Source organism: Molothrus aeneus, chromosome 5 (assembly GCF_037042795.1).
Source record: "Molothrus aeneus isolate 106 chromosome 5, BPBGC_Maene_1.0, whole genome shotgun sequence".
Taxonomy (NCBI): Eukaryota; Metazoa; Chordata; class Aves; order Passeriformes; family Icteridae; genus Molothrus; species Molothrus aeneus.
This window is the reverse complement of record NC_089650.1, coordinates 36,192,981-36,213,746: the sequence shown is the minus strand read 5'-3', so window position 1 is coordinate 36,213,746 and position 20,766 is coordinate 36,192,981. Positions and strand designations below refer to the sequence as shown.

At 39.8% G+C, this 20,766-nt stretch overlaps 1 protein-coding gene across 1 annotated transcript in view; it reads right to left on the bottom strand.

Moving 5' to 3' along the window:
* GRIP1 (glutamate receptor interacting protein 1) overlaps nt 1-20,766 on the bottom strand; it is a 310,641-nt gene that overhangs the window by 2,508 nt on the left and 287,367 nt on the right. Inside the window, exons 16-24 of the mRNA XM_066550113.1 lie at nt 18,621-18,765; nt 17,437-17,576; nt 17,080-17,268; nt 14,297-14,450; nt 12,314-12,514; nt 9,824-9,935; nt 9,635-9,679; nt 7,019-7,252; nt 416-562 (exon numbers count right to left, since the gene is read on the bottom strand). Coding sequence (XP_066406210.1) covers nt 416-562; nt 7,019-7,252; nt 9,635-9,679; nt 9,824-9,935; nt 12,314-12,514; nt 14,297-14,450; nt 17,080-17,268; nt 17,437-17,576; nt 18,621-18,765 — 1,367 coding nt within the window. The remainder of the gene's footprint in view (nt 1-415; nt 563-7,018; nt 7,253-9,634; nt 9,680-9,823; nt 9,936-12,313; nt 12,515-14,296; nt 14,451-17,079; nt 17,269-17,436; nt 17,577-18,620; nt 18,766-20,766) is intronic.

The following is a 20,766-nucleotide window of genomic DNA, read 5'->3' as shown; positions in this document are numbered from 1 at the left end:
TTGACTGCACAGGAAAATCCAGCTTTAGTGCCACTGCATAAAAGTCCAAAGCTCCACGAAGTGCTGCCTTTTCTTGCCAAGAAAAGAAATCTCAGAAATCTACACAGCACAGCCTGTGGTGCAGAGCAATTATGGTCATTTGTCCTTCCTGGTCCCCCTACACGCATCCCTTCCCAGCAGAAATACAAACAAACAGTGGTGCTCATTATTTAAAATATAATAAGCAATGTGGATTACAGGGCCATTCCAACTAACAAAACTGCAAAAGTTTTGCAATTTCTTAGTGCAATTTTCTACAATCACATCTCCAAAGACACATACCCAGGTACCCCCAGTGTGGTTATAAACCTTTTTACAAAGTGATCTGTATGTCATGTCCCTTCATGCTAGACCTGCACAGTGCCAGAAACATTACCTGTAGGAGTCTGTCATATGGTTTTAAACCTCCCAGATCACCAGGGCCAGCCGGTCGAATGTTTTTAACATACACTCCTTTTTCCAATAAACCATCTGAGACACTGAACCCAAAGTCTTCTCCATCAGAGTCCTTGTACAAAGTTACCTGTGGAGGAGAGGTGATGTGATGAGAAAGAAAAAACACTTATCCCCCCATTTCTACAAGCATGAAGCAGGTTTTCTTCCTAGGATGGTTTTGGTGATTTTTATTTTTATTTTTTTTTCACATTAGAGAGATCACTTACCTACTGTTTGGTACTTAGAGTATTAAAGTTGTCGCCATTTTGACATTATGTTAATATTCTCAGAAGCCACCTTATTCTTCTGTAAATAAACAGCCCTTTTCACTTCTGCTTGTCAGCTGGAAATTTGTGGTATTTAGCCACCTTTTCTGGTGTCACTTTTTCATTCTTAGTGTTTTGTCTCTCTATTCTCTAGCTGCCAGCATCTGAGTACAAGATATGGCTTAGTTTTGCTTCAAGTACAAAGATCTGGCCTCAATCAAACAATTAGTGTTGCGTCTTGCAATCAAGGGAATAAAGACTATTGTCAGTTTAAGCTCTAGACTGCCTGGTTTGGGCCAGGCAGTGGTCTGCCCTGTAGAGCCTAACCTCAGAAGTGCTCAGTATAAGAGTTATAATGCAATCTTTTAAGGAAGTACACATAAGGCTCCTTCTGAAAGAGCTTGCAGGCAGTGTTCTTACAGTTACATAACCATGAGGTGGTCATTAAAAAGCAGGAAACAGGAGGTAAAACCGTTAGGAGAAGGCTTTTCAGTTATTCAGAAGATAAGTCCTCACAGATAGTTTTGTGAATTTAGCTATTTGACAGATAAAGACAGAGACTTCTTTGTGGGTAAGTGGCATGCTTTTCTTAGGTTTTTATATTTTCTTGGTCCTCCCTCATATCAGGGGTACTGACCCATGCAAGTAAATTATGTGAGTGGTGTGCCACTGTGCAGAGTTACAGTTGCACAGTCAAACCCGTGTTTTTAGGGCTGTAGCATGTATCACCTTTAATTCAAAATGCACTGATTTTATCATACCTTGGCTGATAAAAATGACATTAACTGTTCCAAAATTTTATAATGACTTGGTACAAATAATGTCCCATATGTTACATCCTTGTGTGTGCACCAGCCACTGAATTCCTTCCTGATGTTTCTGAATTGCAGAATCATTTGAATTGAAGGGGATTTAGGAAAGTCTCTAGTTCAGTGTCCTGCTGAAAGCACACATGGTCAGGGTTTCACAGAAGGATGCTAAGGCACAACAGTGCTGGGGCACAGCACTGGCTGGTGCTGCCTTCAGAAAGTTGCTGAGCTCCTCTTTAAATTGCCAGTATGAAAAGGAATGCCAGAACAGACCAGGCTCTCTCAAAACAGGAGTAAAGGATTTGGGTTGCTTTCCTGCTCACTGCATTTTTCTTGACTTGGGTTTAGGGCTGTATCAGCCCTGCTTTGACCAGAATGAAATCACACTCCCTGGCAGGTTTGGTAGCTGTGCTGGGCAGCAGTTGAGAGAAGCTGGATACAAGGGCAGTGGCTGAAGCGGTAGCACCATTTTCTCTGTAAAGTGGATGGTGCATTGTGGGGCTGCTGTGAAAACATCAGAGCCTTGTGCCGTGGGGAGCACAAACACCCCCATGTGATGTTTGTCCCTTACTTCTACCCCAGCTCATCCTCTTCCCTTGTTTTTGTCCCCCTGAACAGCCCTGCAAAGCAGAAAGCCACACCTAAAGTCCCCTTAGGCTAAAGGTTTTCTTCCTGCCAGGGACATTTTTGGGTATGAGCTGTCATTTCGTACTTTGCAGGGACTGTGGAATTTAAGTTTCTTGCCTTCTTTTCCCCCATCCTCCTCCAAGATAACTTCTTGCTGGATCTGTCATATGTCCTCCATCCCTTCATGAACTTTAGGAGTCAATGGGCATTCCAGCTACTGAAAAACCTATCTGCAAATTCACAGTAATTAATCATAGAATGATTTTAATTTGTATCAACAGATGCTATTATCAGCAGGACTCTAGGGAAATTCTAATAATTTGCTATGAGCAGAGGCTTTTGTTGGTGATATCACAGCATGTTTAACATGGCTTTAATGAAGAGTGTGCTTGAAGCTGCTACAAAAATGCTGTAAGACCACCATTCTGCAAGACTAAAAAAAAAAAAAAGCAGGGAGATATATTTTACTGACAGATTTGTATGCACTTCCTGGCAGAAATTAGAAATAACTAGCTCTGGACTAAGACCCAAATTCTCTTCTAGCAAAGTAACTTTTTTATCCTCATCATCACAAAGGACAGAAGTTCTTCAAGTCAACTGCTTCTTAAAGAAGCCTTGAAAATTTCATGTAAAATGGGATGCAATGCCTAAGAGAAGAAGACTTGAAATACTCTGTCCTGTTCTAGCACAGGGGGCATGTTTTTTAAAAGGAACTTCCCTTTTTCATTTACTCCTTTTCCCCTTCTTCAGGCACTGGAGTCAAATGGAGCTGGATCCAGTCCCAGATGAACAACAAAAGCACATGAAAGAGGGGACTCTCTGAAGTCATCTAGACTTCATTCTTGTCCTAAAACAGGATCAACTGCACCTAAGGCATTTCAGAGATACATTTATCTGCCCCACATGTTCAAATCTCCAGTGATCAAGATTCCACAGTCTATTAAAGTAATCCCTTCTAGTCATTCAGATGTTTCCCTTGGGTCTAAACTAAAACACCCTTGCTGAGGCTTAAGCCTGTTGCGATCCACAGAGAACAAGATCACGTTACTCTGTCTTTCTCTGCAGTGATGTGAAATAAGGCTTATTTTTCTCTGGATCCTGTCCATATGGTCAACATCTTTCTTTAAGTTTCAGATCCCATACTGGACACTATTACAGTCAAGACCTTCTCAGAGCCAAACTGGAGTGGAGAATAGCTCACCAGGGATGGTGGTCCCATTCATATGTTCTACGCCAGAGTTGCTTTTTTCCCTGTTTTCAGTGAGTGATCTATCAGCAAACAGCACACACACATAAATCCAGCTCTAGACACCCCTAGGAAGAGCCATGACACATTAGCACACCTTAACCTGGATCTTGTCTGTAACAATGCATGTGCTACTTCATGCCCACCTTGTGAGACAAAAAATGGAGCATTTCAAATTACAAAGGGCATGAAAGAGGGGCTTTGCTCTAAAGAGTCAATGGGAAGAGACTGCAATGGAGTGGGCAAGGCAGGGGACAAGGAGGGGCATTGGGAATGATCATCCCAAGTCGTTTATCAATCACAATTTACACATTTCAAAATATTTCCTGAAGCTTGTGGTTCTTCAGATATACAGATCCTAGATTTTTACAACCTGCTTCCCTTATGGCTATCTTCTCTTGACTTTTGCTGTGCTTAACAGGAGCTTGGAACTTAAAGAAACTTATGCTTGCTTCAGGGATGAGGTAGCAATTTAACTTTGTTGCATGTTTGACAGCTGTCACATTTTTCAGATGGAAGGCATCTGCAGACAACTTTCTTTTGTATTAGAGGTTAGAATTTTCGGGCTAATTCTTCCCAGGGTAACATATATTCTTCAAAGAGAATCTCTGATAAAAGCATTGCTATCTGAAATACTCAATTTCTACTCAGTAGTGGGTATGGACAAAGCCCTACCACAGGTTCCTCATCTTGACTTGCAGCCACCCTCTCTGAAAGGAATAAAACTGCAGACAATTCACACAACACCTAACTCATGCTGGTTTATCTGTACTGCTGATCACAACTCTTTGGAAGGTCTGATCTCAATAGCGAAATCTCCACTTGGGTGATTTATTAGACTTTTAAATTTACATCAGGAGCCTAAGGGAAAAAGAAAGTGGATTTGGAAATTCAATTCATATTTCATAAGCAATTAAATAGTTACAAATTTAAAACACAAGCTTATACATTTTAAGTCTGTGCCTATGCCTCTTCTCCCTCTCAAGTCTATGGGAAAATGCTTAATTTAAATTCATACATCTTGCACAGATCAGCTATTGAGATATTTTAACTGACTGTAATTTTAGGTTAATGACTACTTGTAATAATAATATTGAAAAATTATCTGATCCTAGTGCATATTTTTGCTCTCAGAGGAAAGTGTGCTCTATGAAACTTCTAAAAAATGGTCTGCTATGATTTTTAGTAAAATATTAATCTATATTATTATCTAAGTAGATTAAATCATTAAAGGCATTCATTAAATTTGGGTACTGATATAGCAATACACTATCCAGCTAAATTAAATGTTATTAAACCATCTAGAACGAATGTTTGAAGAGATTAGTAGGACACTTATCTCAATTCTATTTTCCTCAGGACACAGACAGTTCAAGAGCACAGCTGGTGAATGCAATGCAGAAAGAAGGAGCAGTGAAGAATTCAGGTTACTTTGCTGCAAAGTGAGCTCTGAGCTGTGGGCACAGCAGGGATGCAGACTCCTCACAGTGACACAGGACAGTGGCACCTGCCCTGCCCTGCCCAGAGACTGGCGCAGCTCAGCAGCACGCAGCCAAGTATGAGTTGAGAATCTGCCAAGGGAGGTCTTAGACAAGGTGTGTCTTAGCTTGTATCTCAGAACTGCCCACACCATCACATTTTTCCAAGTCTTCCTATTTTTCAGTGGCCCAGCTAATTAAGACATTTGCCTGCAGAGGGCAGAACACATTGCCAGCAAGAGGATACATGAAAAGTACTTCAACCAAGGCATTTCTCTGACAGTGAAGTCATTTCTATGGCACTGCAGCTCTTTTGGAAACCTCTGGTTGAATAAGCTGTCCAAAGGAACAGGGTATTAAACTAGAGGTCTAATACAAAAATGAACATGAATACATGAGAGAAAGTAGCAGGCACACTGCTACACAAGAATCAGTAAGAAAACTAACAAGTGAGAACTTGCTCAGATAAAAAGCAGTCCATGCTGCCTGGGCTAACCTGCGTGTGTCATAGGAGTACAACCTCAATTTGGGGAAACAGAGCATAAGATCCAGTCACTAGTTTCTATTTTTCTTGAATGACTGTAAGGATTTGGAAAATCCTTGGTACAGGTTCAACGTTTAGATTTTTTAGAGAGGAAATGACTCTTCTCTGGGTGACAGAACAGACAGTAAAAACAAACTCAGCATCACTTCAGCAGACAGGGGAAAAGTGGGTATATTGTCTGAACAAAATCTGGAAATTACTCCAAGGGAAGGTCAAAGCAATCTTAAAAATAGTCAGCTGAAGCAAGAGAAAGCTCATGGACAGGTTATTTGTACTGCCCAGGACTCAACAGCTAGTTACTATCACAGAATACCACTGACTCATTAACAGAAATCTCAGGACTCCTTTCCAGGTAATGATTTCTTTTAACATGGAAGGCTGGCTTTGTAATCCAGAGCTGTGCCTTTGTTGAATGTGAGCACACTGTGAAATGCCTACTGGCATACTTTGGTTTTATAGTTCACATTTATTCACCACTCAGAAAAACTGAGCACAGTATCTAACTCCACTGATCACATCAAGCTGGAAATAGGAATAGCTTAAAACTATCCCAACACATCCTTATTGATCATATACATTGCCAATGACTTAATTTACCATATATGAGATCAATTCTCTACTACCTTCTATAAACATTCATTTAGCCCATGCTCAGCAAGTCCTCACGCTGCTGAACTCAACTGAACTACAGACTAAACTCAGGCAAATCCACAGGGCTTAGAAACCAACCCAGATCTATTGAGAATGACCAGGTGACATATTAATGAAATATCCCTGTGTTCTGCCTCCTCTCTGGAAAGATCTCAGACCTTTAAGAGGAAGGTGGGTGCAGGAAATGGGATGCTCATTCCCATCTGGGAGAACAGCATTATAATGTCCCTCAAAGTTTTGGAAACTGGTTGCTCTTATGACCTCACTGGACTTGAGAGCTAAAGTGGTCAGGTGTTTGCTGTGCATATCCAAACATCCTTTATCCAGTCCTTGCTAGGAATGCAGTGCCACCTCCATATCACTGAGTGATTCCCACCATCTTGAGCAGTGAAAAGCTGCATAGTCTGAAGATTATTTATCCTTTTTAGAGCAAAGGAATTATAAAGAAAAAAGAAGCAACACCTAATTTGAAATAACGTTCTATATTATGTACATTCAATTCCTTGTATTTGATTCAAAACGAGTGTTAATTTAAAAAAGGACCTATGGGAGCCCCAAACCCTCCTGAGTAATTTCCTGAAGAAATGTATTTTCTAGAAATTAAACTTTGCTTTCTTAATGAACACATTTTGTGGAGAAGAGTTATTGGTCCTGTCAATTCAAATTACCAGTGGATGCTCCTGTCAAAAGAGCAGTGCCTTTTGAGGATTTATTGTAAAATGAAATAGTAGACAAGGATGCATCTTATTCATTTGTTTTCCCCCACAAGGATCTATCATTAATGTGTTTGTAAGAACTAATATGCATGGCCCCCAAATTACATCTGTGGAGTCATTATAAAAAGTGCTTACTGTGTTGCCATATAATTAAAGTTCCTGTGCTGAATATATTATTTCAAAGCTGTCAGAAAAAAAATTACAGACCTTGTGTAACTCCACAGGAGTTGGTGACATGATTTCTTTCATTTCTTGCTTAAATTTTCTCAGAACCATGGACTTTCTCCCCACATCTGATGGCAATGTGTTGCTACGAGTAGCTTGACTGTAATGTGGCCTTACAGAACTTCTTTCCTGGAAGCTGGCTTGTCTTCCCAGCTGGTTACGTGGTTGTGGGTTCTCCTGATTCAAACTCATTGTACTTCCTGACATGATTGTGGCCTAGAGCATTAATGAACAGGTTAATTTGTAACAGAGAATGTGGGTTAAGTAAGTGGTTAATTCATAGCAATAGGAAGAACACCTCTATTCTTTGTTAGAACACAATCACTCAGGGCACAGCAAAAGGCAAGAGGACAGATGTTCAATCTGCTTGCAAGTCACTATAAAATAAAGACCACAACAAAACACAATAACAATATATGAACCCTATGGGCAAAAGTTTTCAGATGGCATTTCAAACTAAAATACTGAGCACCAGAACTGCTGTGCTTGTAAGCCAGTCCCTTGGCAGACTGAAGAGTATGTAGTGCAATTGCTTACTTTAAAAATATTTTACACATCAGTAAAACAACATCTAAGTTGTGGCATAATTGCATTTGTTGGAATTGGAACTACAGGAAGGCATTTACAATTCACACTGTGTCTGCAAGATAAAAATATGTGAGCCAGCAGAATCTGTAGGTAGCTCTAGAGGCAGCATGGGCAGAGTGCCTGGCTCTACCCAAGCTCAGGGAAAACTCAGTGCAGGTGAGCTCACTGCCTGGAAAGAGTGGCTGCCTTAGCTCAGCACTAATACTGGCCCTGGTCTCACTGCTGGTTTTAATCTCAGTAAAAGCCTTTTGTTTTAGATGCAAGAATACATGAAATCATGAAAGATGATGATGGGAGTCACCTCGCCCACTGTGTGGAACAGACTGAACTTTAAAAGAATCCATGCGCAGCAATGAGCCTTCACCCTTGGGAAAGATTTTCTGCTCTGGGGAATGGGAGGCATATGCACTTTGGCACAGCCACTGTGGGGACAGGGTGTGCTGAATTTCCTATTTATTATCTCTTCTGATGAACAACTGGAAAGGGAAATTTAAAGGCCATAACCTGAACTCTGACTGGGACTGGATGCAGACAGCCTGCTTGAATGGCAGAAGTAAAAAAATAAGGGCAAAACAGACAAATAAATGTTTGCCTATAACTCTGGTGAGCATGTCTGTCACCCTTCCTTCTCACAGCTGAATCACTACTTTCACTATAAGATAAAGGATGGTAGTCATAACACTCTTTTGTGCTCAGTAATGACTGATATTACTGCCTGATGGAGCAAAAGCAGCCAGAGGACGTGGCAAACAACAGCCTTCTTTGCTCTTTGGCTGAAGACCTTGAAATGAAAAATGATAAGGAGTCCTTGACTACGCCATGGCACTTCATAAAGTAGAGACATGGCCACTCTCAGCATCCTGTCACACTGAATCAGTCTGGCTTTCTTTTCAGAGCTGGGCGTTGTGCAACGAGGCGATGCTATAAATGGTGCATCTACAGTTCTGAATTTCACTTTCGTGAAAGGCTGAGGAAAACTCAGTGTGTTGAAATAACTGAATTCTGGTCAGCATGGATGACCTATTTCTCTTCCGGAATTATCTATTTTCATATCCTTTTATTATGCTCTGAATACTGAAAACTGCAAGAGAAGCCTGCAGTACTAAACCATATCTATCTATGGAATTAAACCAGGATAACATTTTCTCCTATATTTCTCTGGTTTTCAATAACAAATATATGAGAATCACATTTTGCTACCCAAACATGCAATACAAAAGCCATAAATCTGAGGAAGTAAATTAATCTGAACTGAAAAACTTTCACCCAGTTATGCCATTCACATTCCTCCTGGCTGCTAAAGGACTTTATATAACATAAAAATGAAAATGAGATTCTGCCAGTTTTGCAGCTCCAGGAATTTAAAAGAACATAAAAGAAAATATTTTAGGACCTTTCATTCTGTAGCTTTAATTGCCAGTACAATGCTTAATTGTTCTGATTAGATAACTTAGAGAAAAGGTGATTAGACAATTAAACACTCCCAAGTTACTCTGTCTCTGTTTTCTTCCCCCGATGCCCTCAGCACAATCTAACACAAAGCATGGTTAGATTTGTAATAAAGTCAAGGATGAAATATGGAAATTTGTTACATGGTGAAGAAATTGCTGCATAATGAACATTTCTCACATTGGCAGCTTCTTTTTCTTTCAGAGTGGTACGATTATAGGTGAACATTTTGAGAAGCTGATTTTCTTTTATGTTCATCTTAATCAAATTAAGTTTCAATTTAAAAGACAACCTACAACATGCTAAGAAAAGCTGCATGAAGCATCTGTCAGCGAGTGGAATGTATTGCTGCAGGAAGGTTATGCCCACTTAGAAGTTCTGTGCCATTTGCTGCCTGTACAGACAGCATCGATGGTTATGCACAGCAGAAGCTGCAAGTCAAAAGCACTGGGGTGAACATGTTCATAGAATTTTGGTTGCATTGCACAAAAGAAAACAGCTCTGGTTAAGGGCAGGGGAGGCAGCTGCACAAGCAAAAATATAAAGGTAAAGGGTAGGTACCAAGAGAGTCATGTTTCTCAAACACAGACGCCTGTCAGCCTTGTCCTGTGGAGAGGGGTTAAAGCTTTTAAATGAATTGGTGTGATTAGTGCAACGTAAAAGAAAAAAGGAGAAAATAAAATGAATGTAAACCAAACCAAAACCATTATATTTCTCTATAATTGGAAAGAAAGGTTAAGATTGTTCTACCTCTAGTTCCCTCAGAATTCCTGACTGGCCACAGGTCTCTAAATCCTCCAGAGCCTGAGACCAGAAATTTTCCTCCTGGTCAGCCTCGGTGTTATCATGGGTACCTGTGAAGCTAGATTTACAATGAGAAGTTAAAAAAATGTGGACTTTTTCCCCCCTCTAAAAATATATATTACACACGTGCCTTGCCACAGACTGCAACTTGAATGACACAAGGTTATGCAGGAGAGTGGGGAAGAGTGGCTGCCCAGGAGAGGCCGGATGGACATGCAGAGCACATGACAGACAAGCCTTCTCATAACCTGGCAGTCACTAGCAGCTGGCAGGGTCTGAGCAGCGAGTTGTTCAGTAAGGAGATAAATGGATTCCAAGAACAATTCAATACACATTTTTACTGGATTGAAACTGGGACCTCCCTATGAAAATTAATGAATTAACCAGTAGCTGTGTGCGGAGCTGCTCCGTGCAACAAATATTTGCAATAAAACCTTTCAACCTCACAGACTTCTCCCAGGCAATATGGAAAGAGTCCTCTTTTTTTTTTTGCAAACAACATTTTCCAAAAGAGGCTTGGTGGTGCTTTTTACCTCATTCCTTCAGCCTAAGCTGCATTTATCAATTTAAGCCCACCTGATCGCCATAATAGAAACTGCTCCAATCATTTCATACATAAACACAGAAAAAACTTTCAGGGATGCCACTGTCTTGCATGGAAACTTAGGTCTCTGGTGCTTCATAAATACACCCAAAGCCTTATTAAAAGCACTCTTGAGCAGATGTTGGGGTAGCTGCTCAGCTACCCCAAGTGAGGTCTGATAAAAACCTCCACTCTGGGCTGCGGTGACACATCCCAAAGCAACACCTTTACAGTGTATGTGTGTATACAGGGAGGGAAGCAGGAGGGGTTTCTACCTTAGCAAGGGGAAGCAGCTCAATAAAGGTTCACACAAGCATCAGAGCTGCTGCATGGGAGAGGGCTGATTATGTGAAAGGCACAGGGGAAGAAGGATGAGGAAGGAAAGTGACAATTTGCCCTTTTGGTGGCAGCAAGCTGTTACTTTGGAGCAGCTGCCCATGGACTGCAGCTAGTGGTGCTTAACCAGCACATAAACAGAGCAAACACTATTATGGAAGCATCTGAGGCCTTGCTTGACAAACAATGTATTACTGAGAATAGCGTGAATGTAATTGTGTTTACAGAATAGCTTTTAAATAGGAGAATTGCCCAGCACAAGGGAGGACAGCTTGAATGCTTCACACACATGATACTCTGCCTCAGAGATGCTTTCTTACAGCTACAATCAGTTAAGCAGACAATGGTCAGCCATTTCAATCTCTTATTGCAATGATTCTCCACCTAGCATCAGTGTCTCTTCTAAGATATTGCAATAGATACAGCAATGGCAAGAATACCTACTCAGATCACAGATGCAATTCCTGCCAGGCAAGACAAGAAAGTATTTAAAACATGATTTTAGAAAGATCCTTGACTTCTGAAATGAGCTTTTCCCATAAATCTATGTAGTTCTTTCAATAGCCAATTTTAAATATAGATTAATTTATCCATTACAATATCTCTTGTTATATTGCACATTAATGATATCAAATGGAACTTAAGCTAATGAACAGGATAATTTGAGGCAATTGTCTGCGACAGAAAAACCTGGATTTCCTAGAACTGGAGGTCCATTTCTTCTCTGACTTCTGTGAAATAGAAAATCATGATGCTTCTATGTCTGGACTTCTTAGTGGAAGCAATTTCTTTTTCAGCTCTCCTCTCCTCTTGTGCTTTTTCTCTGAGTCTTGTCTCCTGGTGTGTGAAATCTCAACTTTTGCATCTTCATTACAGCCACATGAGTAATTTGTAGCTGAGCTACTACACCAAAAAACCAGAAGAGGTACCAAAATAATTTACCTAGATGTCTTTTTTATCTGAAACCTGAGGGATTGATTTTAAAACATATGAAATATTGTTTGATCCATAATGAACACATTTGGTTTTCTGACGCTTTTTTAAAGAGCTGTCAGAAATAAATACATAAAAAGACTGAAGGAAGGGCAGTAGGACAGATAATGAAGACATGGGTATCTGATTTGGTTCTCACTCCCATATGAGGGACAAAATCTTTGTGTTTTTTAGTTTTCTTAATCAGGAGGTTCTTGGATCTGGCAGACTCATTCCTGTAAGCATTGATGTTTTAATGTGTTAAACATTTTCTCTGGAGCAGGAACTGTAACAGACTTGTTCTACCTGCCAGTGATAGGTAGACACCAGGCTAGAGAGTGGTTTAAGCTCTCTGGTTTCATTTGCTTGCCCACTGGAATTCCTCTGTCAATCAACAGTAAGTTAATGCAGTGTTTTCTGCTTTTACCCTGTTTTTCTCATTTCAAATGATTTTCCTTTCTTCCCTTGTCTTTTCACACCCCCTGCCCCCCACCTCTGCCTCAGCCCAGCTGGATCTTAATTCTCTGCACTTTTTGGTTTCCTACCTGGAAGTATTCCACTCTTCCAGCTGTCCCCCACCTTTCCTTTGCCCTCCAGAGGCACCTTTCCACATCTTTCCCTCTTTCTTCAGGCTCCTGATGCTCTCTCCACCTGATCTTTCTACAGATGTTTGCTTTACATGGTTTTCTTGATTCTCTCCCAATGTCTCAGTCTCCTTCTGTTGCCACATATTCTTGGAAGCTGTGCTACACAAAAAAAGGCAAGAAAAAATTACTTTCTACAGCTAGAGGGAGAGAAGTTGTTTAGCTAGAACTACAAGAAAAGTGGTGCTTTTTCTGAGGATTCCTGTAACAGGCTTGGAGAACAGACATAGCCTTCTCAAACACTCCAGCACTTGGGATAGCAACACCATCAGATGTGGCACCATCCATTTTACAGATACAGCATCAAAGTGATCATTATTTTAATGTGTACTGTATCTCTCAGGTGTAAATCACATTGACAAGCAGAACAAGACTCTTTAATGTGCATACTTTCTGCTGAACAGTGCTTTAAAATGGTAATAGAACACATGCTTTTCATTTAGAAGATTCTGTATTTTACAATCCAGCTCCCTGATTCACTGCTCATCAACTTTTTCAGCCCATTACTTTCATAGCTGCAAAACAGTAGGTGTTCTGGAATCATGGCTGCCTCTCATTTGAGAAACAAAATATGGGCTGTAACTGTGGATAAAATTAAACTAAAAATATTAGGCTACCAAGAATGGGCACTATGAAGAAAACGATCTAATTTCCTTTATCAAACACTGTCCACTACTAGCCTATGAAAGCTGCCAGTGTGCTTCTGCAGTAGGGACCAAAGGAGCTGGATATGGACTGGGAATTCACACTTGCTCATATCTTAGCTGCCATCTTGCCAGGCTTGTCTCCAGACAAAATGCCACAAAGCCATGGGCTGTATCAGAGGGTTTGTCATTCAAATTCTGAAAGCAGCATCTAATCTTTGCCTTGATTTGTATTTCAAAGCTTACAGACTGGACCTCATGGATTTCCTTACCCAGTGTGTTTATACAGGCACCAGGAAGGGGTTTTTTTGATACTAAACTTGAATTTTTCACAGACTGGGATTTCAGGCTAGCTGTGCTGGCACACCAAGAAAGTGTATTTCTCATGAAGGACATGCATGCCTGCAGATCCTGAGGGTGGGTGCAAAGAGCACAGAAATCTCTTTTACTGTGATGCCTGTCTTCCCACATCTGAGGAAGAACTGCTCATTGGCAGAAATTACCCAAGCCTCTGCAGTGGATCCACTAACAAATCCAAAAGAAAAGAAAACTTAGAACAGAAGATAGATTTTTGGGTCTTTCAACTATCTCCAGGAATTGTGAAGTACATTTTTTTTTCCCTCAGGAAATGCTTTTGTCTGCAGAGAAATTAACTGAAAATGAGATTTACTTCTCAGGAGAGAAGGAATAAATGCATGGCAAAATACCAATAGTTTGGACAAGACATTTGTACCTGGATCACTTTTTACTCCTACTGTATCACTCTTACTGACTGTGAATGTCTCAAGCATTTATGGAAGAAGACTAATTTGTGCTTCTTTGCCCAAACCAAAATGAATCTTCATAGAAGACAAAAGATTAACACACCAGTTGTCTTCAGCCACATTATCTGTAGGTTTATTTTTGTGGAGTGGAAAACAGATCAGATTTTTTCTGAAACTTGCCCAGGGAAATGCCCTAATTTTTTTGTTTGTTTATTCTTAAGGGATAAATGCTGTGCTTTATAGGCTGAAGTAACTTGAAATAAATATAGGTCTTGGTGTTGGCATCATAATCCTCCATAAAGACCACTAATCCATCCCACTAAGTTTCATTAAGTATACTGTGTCTCATATTCAAAGGAAGAGCTGCTATAACTTCATTAGAAAAACATAATTTCCTTCAAGACAGCTAGTGTTGTTCATTTTTGAGGCACTGCTGCAGCTGCAGGGCAGAGAACAGGCACTGCTCTGGAACTCACGTGCTTGCTGCAGGTCGGTCCCACTCGTCATCGCTCAGCCCCGGCTCATGGAACGGGTGATTCCGTGGTTTGCCTGGAGGGGACAAACTGCCCTGCTTGGGACTCCTCCACTCGTAGGCATTGAAGTTGTATCCTGAAGCAGGATAGGTGTGTCCTAAAAAGATGAATTACTAATTTGCAGCAATGCATATGCTGAAGTGACAGGAAAGCACACCTCTGAAGCTGGCTTCTCAAGAACTGGTGAATTTGTCATTGTTAACTTATTTTTTTCTGTAGCCAGATTATTTGAGCTAGACTATGTCTGGAATTAGGTATGCTCTAGAGTTTCTCTTATGAAAGTCCACTGAAAGCAAAACCTTAAATACATCTAACACTGTTCTCCTACTGTTTATGTCTCAGCTGCTTCTATATTTAGTTCTAGATACTGCCACAATTTATCAATTTCCAATTCAACATCCTAGATTGAACAGTAGTGAATAAATCACATGTTATGGATGTGTTAAATATGTGTTAACATGGTCATATGCACCACGGCCAAAATTAAAGCTAACTTATTAAGAAAACTGCTTCACATGCGTTGAAAAAGTTTCCAAAGATGCATTAAAAAATCCCATGAACTTGGCTTTTCTTGTGCCCTTTTGCTAGGGCTCTGAGAGCTCAGGAAAGACCGGTCTTACAATGGACACACATTCTCAGGACCAATATACACCATCTCTATCACCCATTTCTAAGTGTTTCAAGGCTGTGTAAGTGGCATCACATGGCTTTTAGACCTGCAGAGTTTATTTCTGGGTGCTTTTATCATACTAGCAAAGCAGGTATTACTTCAATAGTACTTTAACTGAAATCAGGTGTAATTTGAATTCCAAGTAGGAAGCAGTTTCCAAGTGATGCATCAAGAAGAACATATGGATCAATGGGTCACAAGCTGATGCTGATCTAGTAAGCAAAATCCATTATGGTGGAAATGATATACATAATATATACACTATATATGTCTGTATGCATGCGTGCATGTATGTATGTATATATACATGCACACACATATAACATATATATGTAATATACTGCACCTTGATATATTACTTTTTTAGTTCTGTACACTAAAAAAGTTGGTGTTTTTTGATGTGCATATTGGATTAGGAAGTGTTATTATTATCACTGCTGCCCCCCCTCTAAAGAGGGTAATTTGCTTCCATAAATCAGTCTAGACCTGTCTCCCTGAAATGCTGTGTACCTACAGAGCTGTGAGCATTTTCCAGCAAACTGGCAGATATTAACACAGTCCCAGATTCTAGGAAAGGTATTGGTTGGGAAATGTGACTGCTCTGTGGGGAAGGCTCCGGATTAGTAAAACAGACACATAAGACAAAGGTACAAAATGGGGTATTAATTCAAGGAGAGAAAAGATAGCTCACCAGCATTAAATTGGTAATTAATAGGATAAAGCATTATCTGGTGCTGCAGAACCATCCCTCAAACTCCTCAACTTGCTTAGTCTGTGCTTATTGCCAAGAAGGGTTTGGAGCAAAGCCAAACTCAGCTTGATGGGTCAAGACAGAATGAACTTTTATAGAAATGGGGGCCACCACGACACCAAGGAATAAAGGCACAAATCTGGTTGCACTCAGGCTATTTAGCAGAGGTGCCATGTGTGCAGCCAAGTCTGGGCTGATTTTTTCAAGGGAGTTAAAAAAAAAAACTGCCTTGAGGTACTGGTTCAGCTTTGGCACAGAATCCAAATAATCAGGACTTTGGAAAGCATTCTGGGCCTCAGTCCTTTCCACAGCTGAACAATTTGCTCCAAATACATTCAATTCATCCAGAAAATGAGAATTACCATCCTGGCACTTATTCAGCAATAGTTCTCCTTAGAACTATCAAAAATACCAGAAGAAAATCTAATATAACTTATTTTGGTAAACTGACCAACACAGTTAAGGAAAGGGATCAAATTCATCCAAATTCCAACTCCAGTGGAAAAGTTATTTGAAGTAAGGACCTATCTGTCCAAATACCTCCCAGGTAATGGGAATACATGCTTTACTATGGGAAGAAACATTTTTAAAAGAGTTAAATAAAACACTGAAGTTGTGTGTAAGTTATTTTTCTTGTTATCAAGAATATTACAAGATGTCTATATCCTTCACTGCCTAAATAAACATGTGTTACAAACTGAAATTATCTGAAAATCCTATATAAAACCATAGTCAGAGAGAGGTGAAAAAAATATCATTATAGAAAATCATGTCTTTAAATGGAATGATTCTTTTTGACAGCTGAGAGTTAGGTGTTAATACTGCAGGAATGAGGAAGAAGCAAAAGATTTACAAATTATAGGCAATGACTAATGTTGCCCTTGAGCAGTTTATAATAAATCTGTTGTCATTTAAAAATTAATGAATATGGGCATCAAATTCTTGAACATCTCCAGAGTGTTCTGCGCCTTGCATTGATCTGTACTTGAAGGATAAACTCATTTAGTTGTGGATGAGCTATGGACCGAGCTATTCAGATGTCAGTAAAGCTAACAAAAGCCTGTTAATGTATTGATAAATGCTTTGTAACACATCACATCCTCATGAAAGAACGAATCTGAGGCCAGCCAAGTGCAAGAAATCATGCTGCCTGCCGAGATGTGTGGTCATAATGAGACAGCAGCACATTATAAAGTACAGGGTTAAAAGTTAGTACAGATAAAAAAGTTCTGCTTAGGGCAAAGGAAGGTCAACCATGAAGGCAATAATTCCTGCCTTAAATGTCGATTGTATTTTTGACAGTACCTTGATTTCCAAAGCTGGTATCAATAGCAGAGCCATCCCAGGACTCCACTGCGCTGTCCACACTTGGGACTGTAGTTGAATAGATGTCTGAGAGCTTGCCAGATTTCTGTGCAGCGGAGCTTTCATCTTCAGCATCACTCAGCTCACTCACGTGACCCACAGGCACAGAAAATTTCTTGGGACTGGTAGCTGAATAGGATTATATAAAAAAAAAGGTGTTGATCCTTGCTTTACTGCAGTTCTGAGAATCTGGTTTTTACTCCTGACACTAAGCTTTTCCATGGATGGCTAAATGCTTGTTAATCTGCAGTAACACGTGCATTAAAGACCATGGATGGTACCCTTGGCCCCACTCACCATCTGTTTGCTTCTTGATTTTCAAGGTGACAGTTTCTCCTGCCATCTGTAACAAATGAATGGCTTCACTCAAAGGTTTTCCTTTCAGACTGCTACTATTTATTGCTAGGATTCTGTCTCCTATGTGAATTGCCCCAGTCCTACAATAAGAGAGAGAAATAAAACATTGAGAATAGAGTGTAAAAGGCAACAAAGGCAATTTCTTTGCATTTTGGAGCATTAAAATCTCATCTCCCTTTCTTTCTTTTATTTTGCTTTTATTGCTGTGTCACAGAGTAATTCTTTTGTTAGAAATGCTTAAAGCAAGTCACCTTTGTTGTAGTGACAATAGCAGAGCTGAGGCATGATGTGGATTTCTGTGTTACTGTGACAGTTGAGTTAATCACCTGTGGATGAAACTCACTGCAGCCCACCTGCTCAAGAGCAATCTCAGCTCAGTAAATCCTAAAATGAGTCAAGTTTCTAGAAGTCTCATAACATCAAAAAAAGCAGTGTAAGCAAGCAACCAGCTATTTCACAAACCTGGCCTTCAGGATGGGTCAATCAAGAAAAGAAAATAAATTATTTTTGTGTAAATGGTTCTGGCTGTGCACAGTATCATGTTTTGTGTGCTGAACCTTCTCTCTGAAACCACCACCAAAGGTGAAACCACCAAATTTCAATGACTCATCCAATCTGAGAAATGACAGGTGACAGAAATCCTGATCATTTTCATTCTTCTCTATCTATCACTTACCATGAGGAGCATTTTTGTGCCTCTGATAACCCTTCCTATGGTGTATGTAAGTGCACATGCAGATGCAGTAGCAGATAAGTGTATGATGAGTTCAGATAAACTTGCACACATGAAGTGCTTTCTTTATTTATTGTATTATACAACCCTATTGGTTTTAAAAGACTGCTAAAATGTTCCTGTGACTCAAACTGCTCAGTTTGATTGATTAGGTTTTCCTTGGTGATCTTTAATAATCCACAATCCTCTGCCTTGTATCATATGTACATCCTGCTCATGCTCCTGGAGCTTGGCAATGATCAAATAACAACAGCAAAAAGATTATGAACTCAGATTTGGAGAATTATAAAAAAGTCAATTGCTAACCCAGGAAAATCAGGGGTTTTAGGTAAACAAAACAAACCTCTATTTTGATGGAGAGATATTAAAAATAATTTTCTTTCCAACTTACCTTTCAGCTAATCCTCCTTTTGTAAGGCTGGAAATGATTATGGGATCAAAGGGCTCTTCAGTACCAGAGATTGTGATTCCAAGAGGCCCACCATAGCGCTTGAGCTCAACAGTATAAATAATTGCTCCAGAGCTCTCCTGTTCATCTGCAATAAATGCCAAAGGGATGCAATTGGTTTCTTATGAAAGAAGGAATGAAAAAAATAGCATATTCAGTCTAGTGACTGGTAATCAAACAACACTTTCAAAGGATCACATTTCAGATACAATTCTTAATCATATTCTACCGGATTATTTTCTAAAAAACAAAAAAAAATTACCTATTATGCAATTTTTTTTGCCAAAAGCTGAACACAAGTTGATAGAAAAACTCTCCTCATTCTGTTAAGACTAAATTTCACTGTCTTTAAAATTTTTAGATCTCCTTCCTATCAAACTAGAACTTAAGGCTATTTCATTACAGAATCACAGATTGATTGAAGTTGAAAAGGATCTCTGGATGCCTCCTTGTCCAACCTCCTTGGACAAGCAGGGCCAACTACAGCTGGTTTCCCAGGGTTGTGTCCAGGTGGCTCTTGAATATCTCCATGGGTAGAAACCCCACAACCTCCTTGTACAACCTGTGCCAGTGTTTGGTCACTCTCAAAGTAAACACTGACACTAACAGAACCTCGATGTGTTTAGGTTTGTGTTCATTCCCTCTGGTCCTGCCACTGGGCACCACTGAGGAGAGCCTGGCTCTGTCTGCTTTACACCCTCCCCTCAGATATTTATACACCCTAATAAGATTCTCCAGGCTGAGTGGTCCTATCTCCCCCAGCCTTTCCTCAGAGGAGAGATGCTCTGGCCTCTTCATTACCTTTGTGACCCTTTGCTGGACCTCATCCACTGTATGTCCATGTCTGTCTTGCACTGGGGAGCCCATGGACTGGACCCAGCATTCCAGAAATCCCTCTGCACTGCTGAGCAGCAGAGAAGCATCACCTCCTCTGACCTGCTGGCCAGGCTCTGCCTCTTGCAGACCAGGAGGCTGTTGTCCCTATTTGCCACAGTGTCACATTATTAGAGAAAAGGCAAGTTACTATGGTATAAATACTGATACTCATCTGTTTCTTGAACTGAATAGAAGGTATTTAAAATTAAAGGTAATTCAGAAGTTTTAAATCCAAACTTTCTTAAATTCAAAAGTCATTATAAGATGAGCAGCTGTGTTCATAAATAGTCCACGTTTTTGATGGACATGTTTTGAGCTTTTTGTAACAGAATCAAAAATATCTTCTGTATACTGAATTATCAACTAAACTGAATAGTAAGTCCATTAGATATTATTTCATGATATTACTTGAAGTAATTTGCATTATTTTGAAGTTTTATCTCACCAAACAATTATCAGAATTGGAAAAGAATCCATCACTGAGTAAACTTAAATACAATGTATTTCCTTAAACAACACTCAATAGGCATTGCACCAACAAAATATGTGCCTGTATTTATACAATGCTCTTTACATATTATTAAAAAAATCCTAACCACAGAAGGAGAGCAATCAACTGCAGCATCTTTGAGTTGTGAAGTAATATTTTAAAATCTAAAATGACAGAGTTCTCCTCAAAATAACAAATGCTTTCTAGTTCATGTTCTGATATTGGAATTCAGCCAGGGCAACTGGTCTGGTGGACAAATTCTCTTAGATCTGTGGATAATGACATTTTAAGCAGTTCAGTGAATGTGGAAAATGTCTAGCATGCACATTCCATAAATGTTACTGAAACTAAAACAACTTAGAAAATTCAAATGTTATAATTCCTGTTCCTGTAGATAGAAAAGCTTAGAAAGGGAAAAAAAAACCTCCAAACCAACATCACTAGCAAAGGCTCAAAGAGTTGTCTCCTTCTACTACTGAACGTGGTACTTTAGGCAGAACTGCAGGAACACTAATACATTTGAAGCTACTTAAGTTTCTTCCCAATTTTCAGAAAATTTAGATTTTCAGCCCCCCACCTTCTCCTTCTATTTCCTCCTTGCTATCCACCTACAGAAAAAGCTACACACAGAGACATGAAGGAGAGAAGAATCAGTGGTGTTCATTCAGCAAAGAATACAGGGGTTTTGTGCCTACCTGGGGCATTGCCATCAGTGTTGTGGCA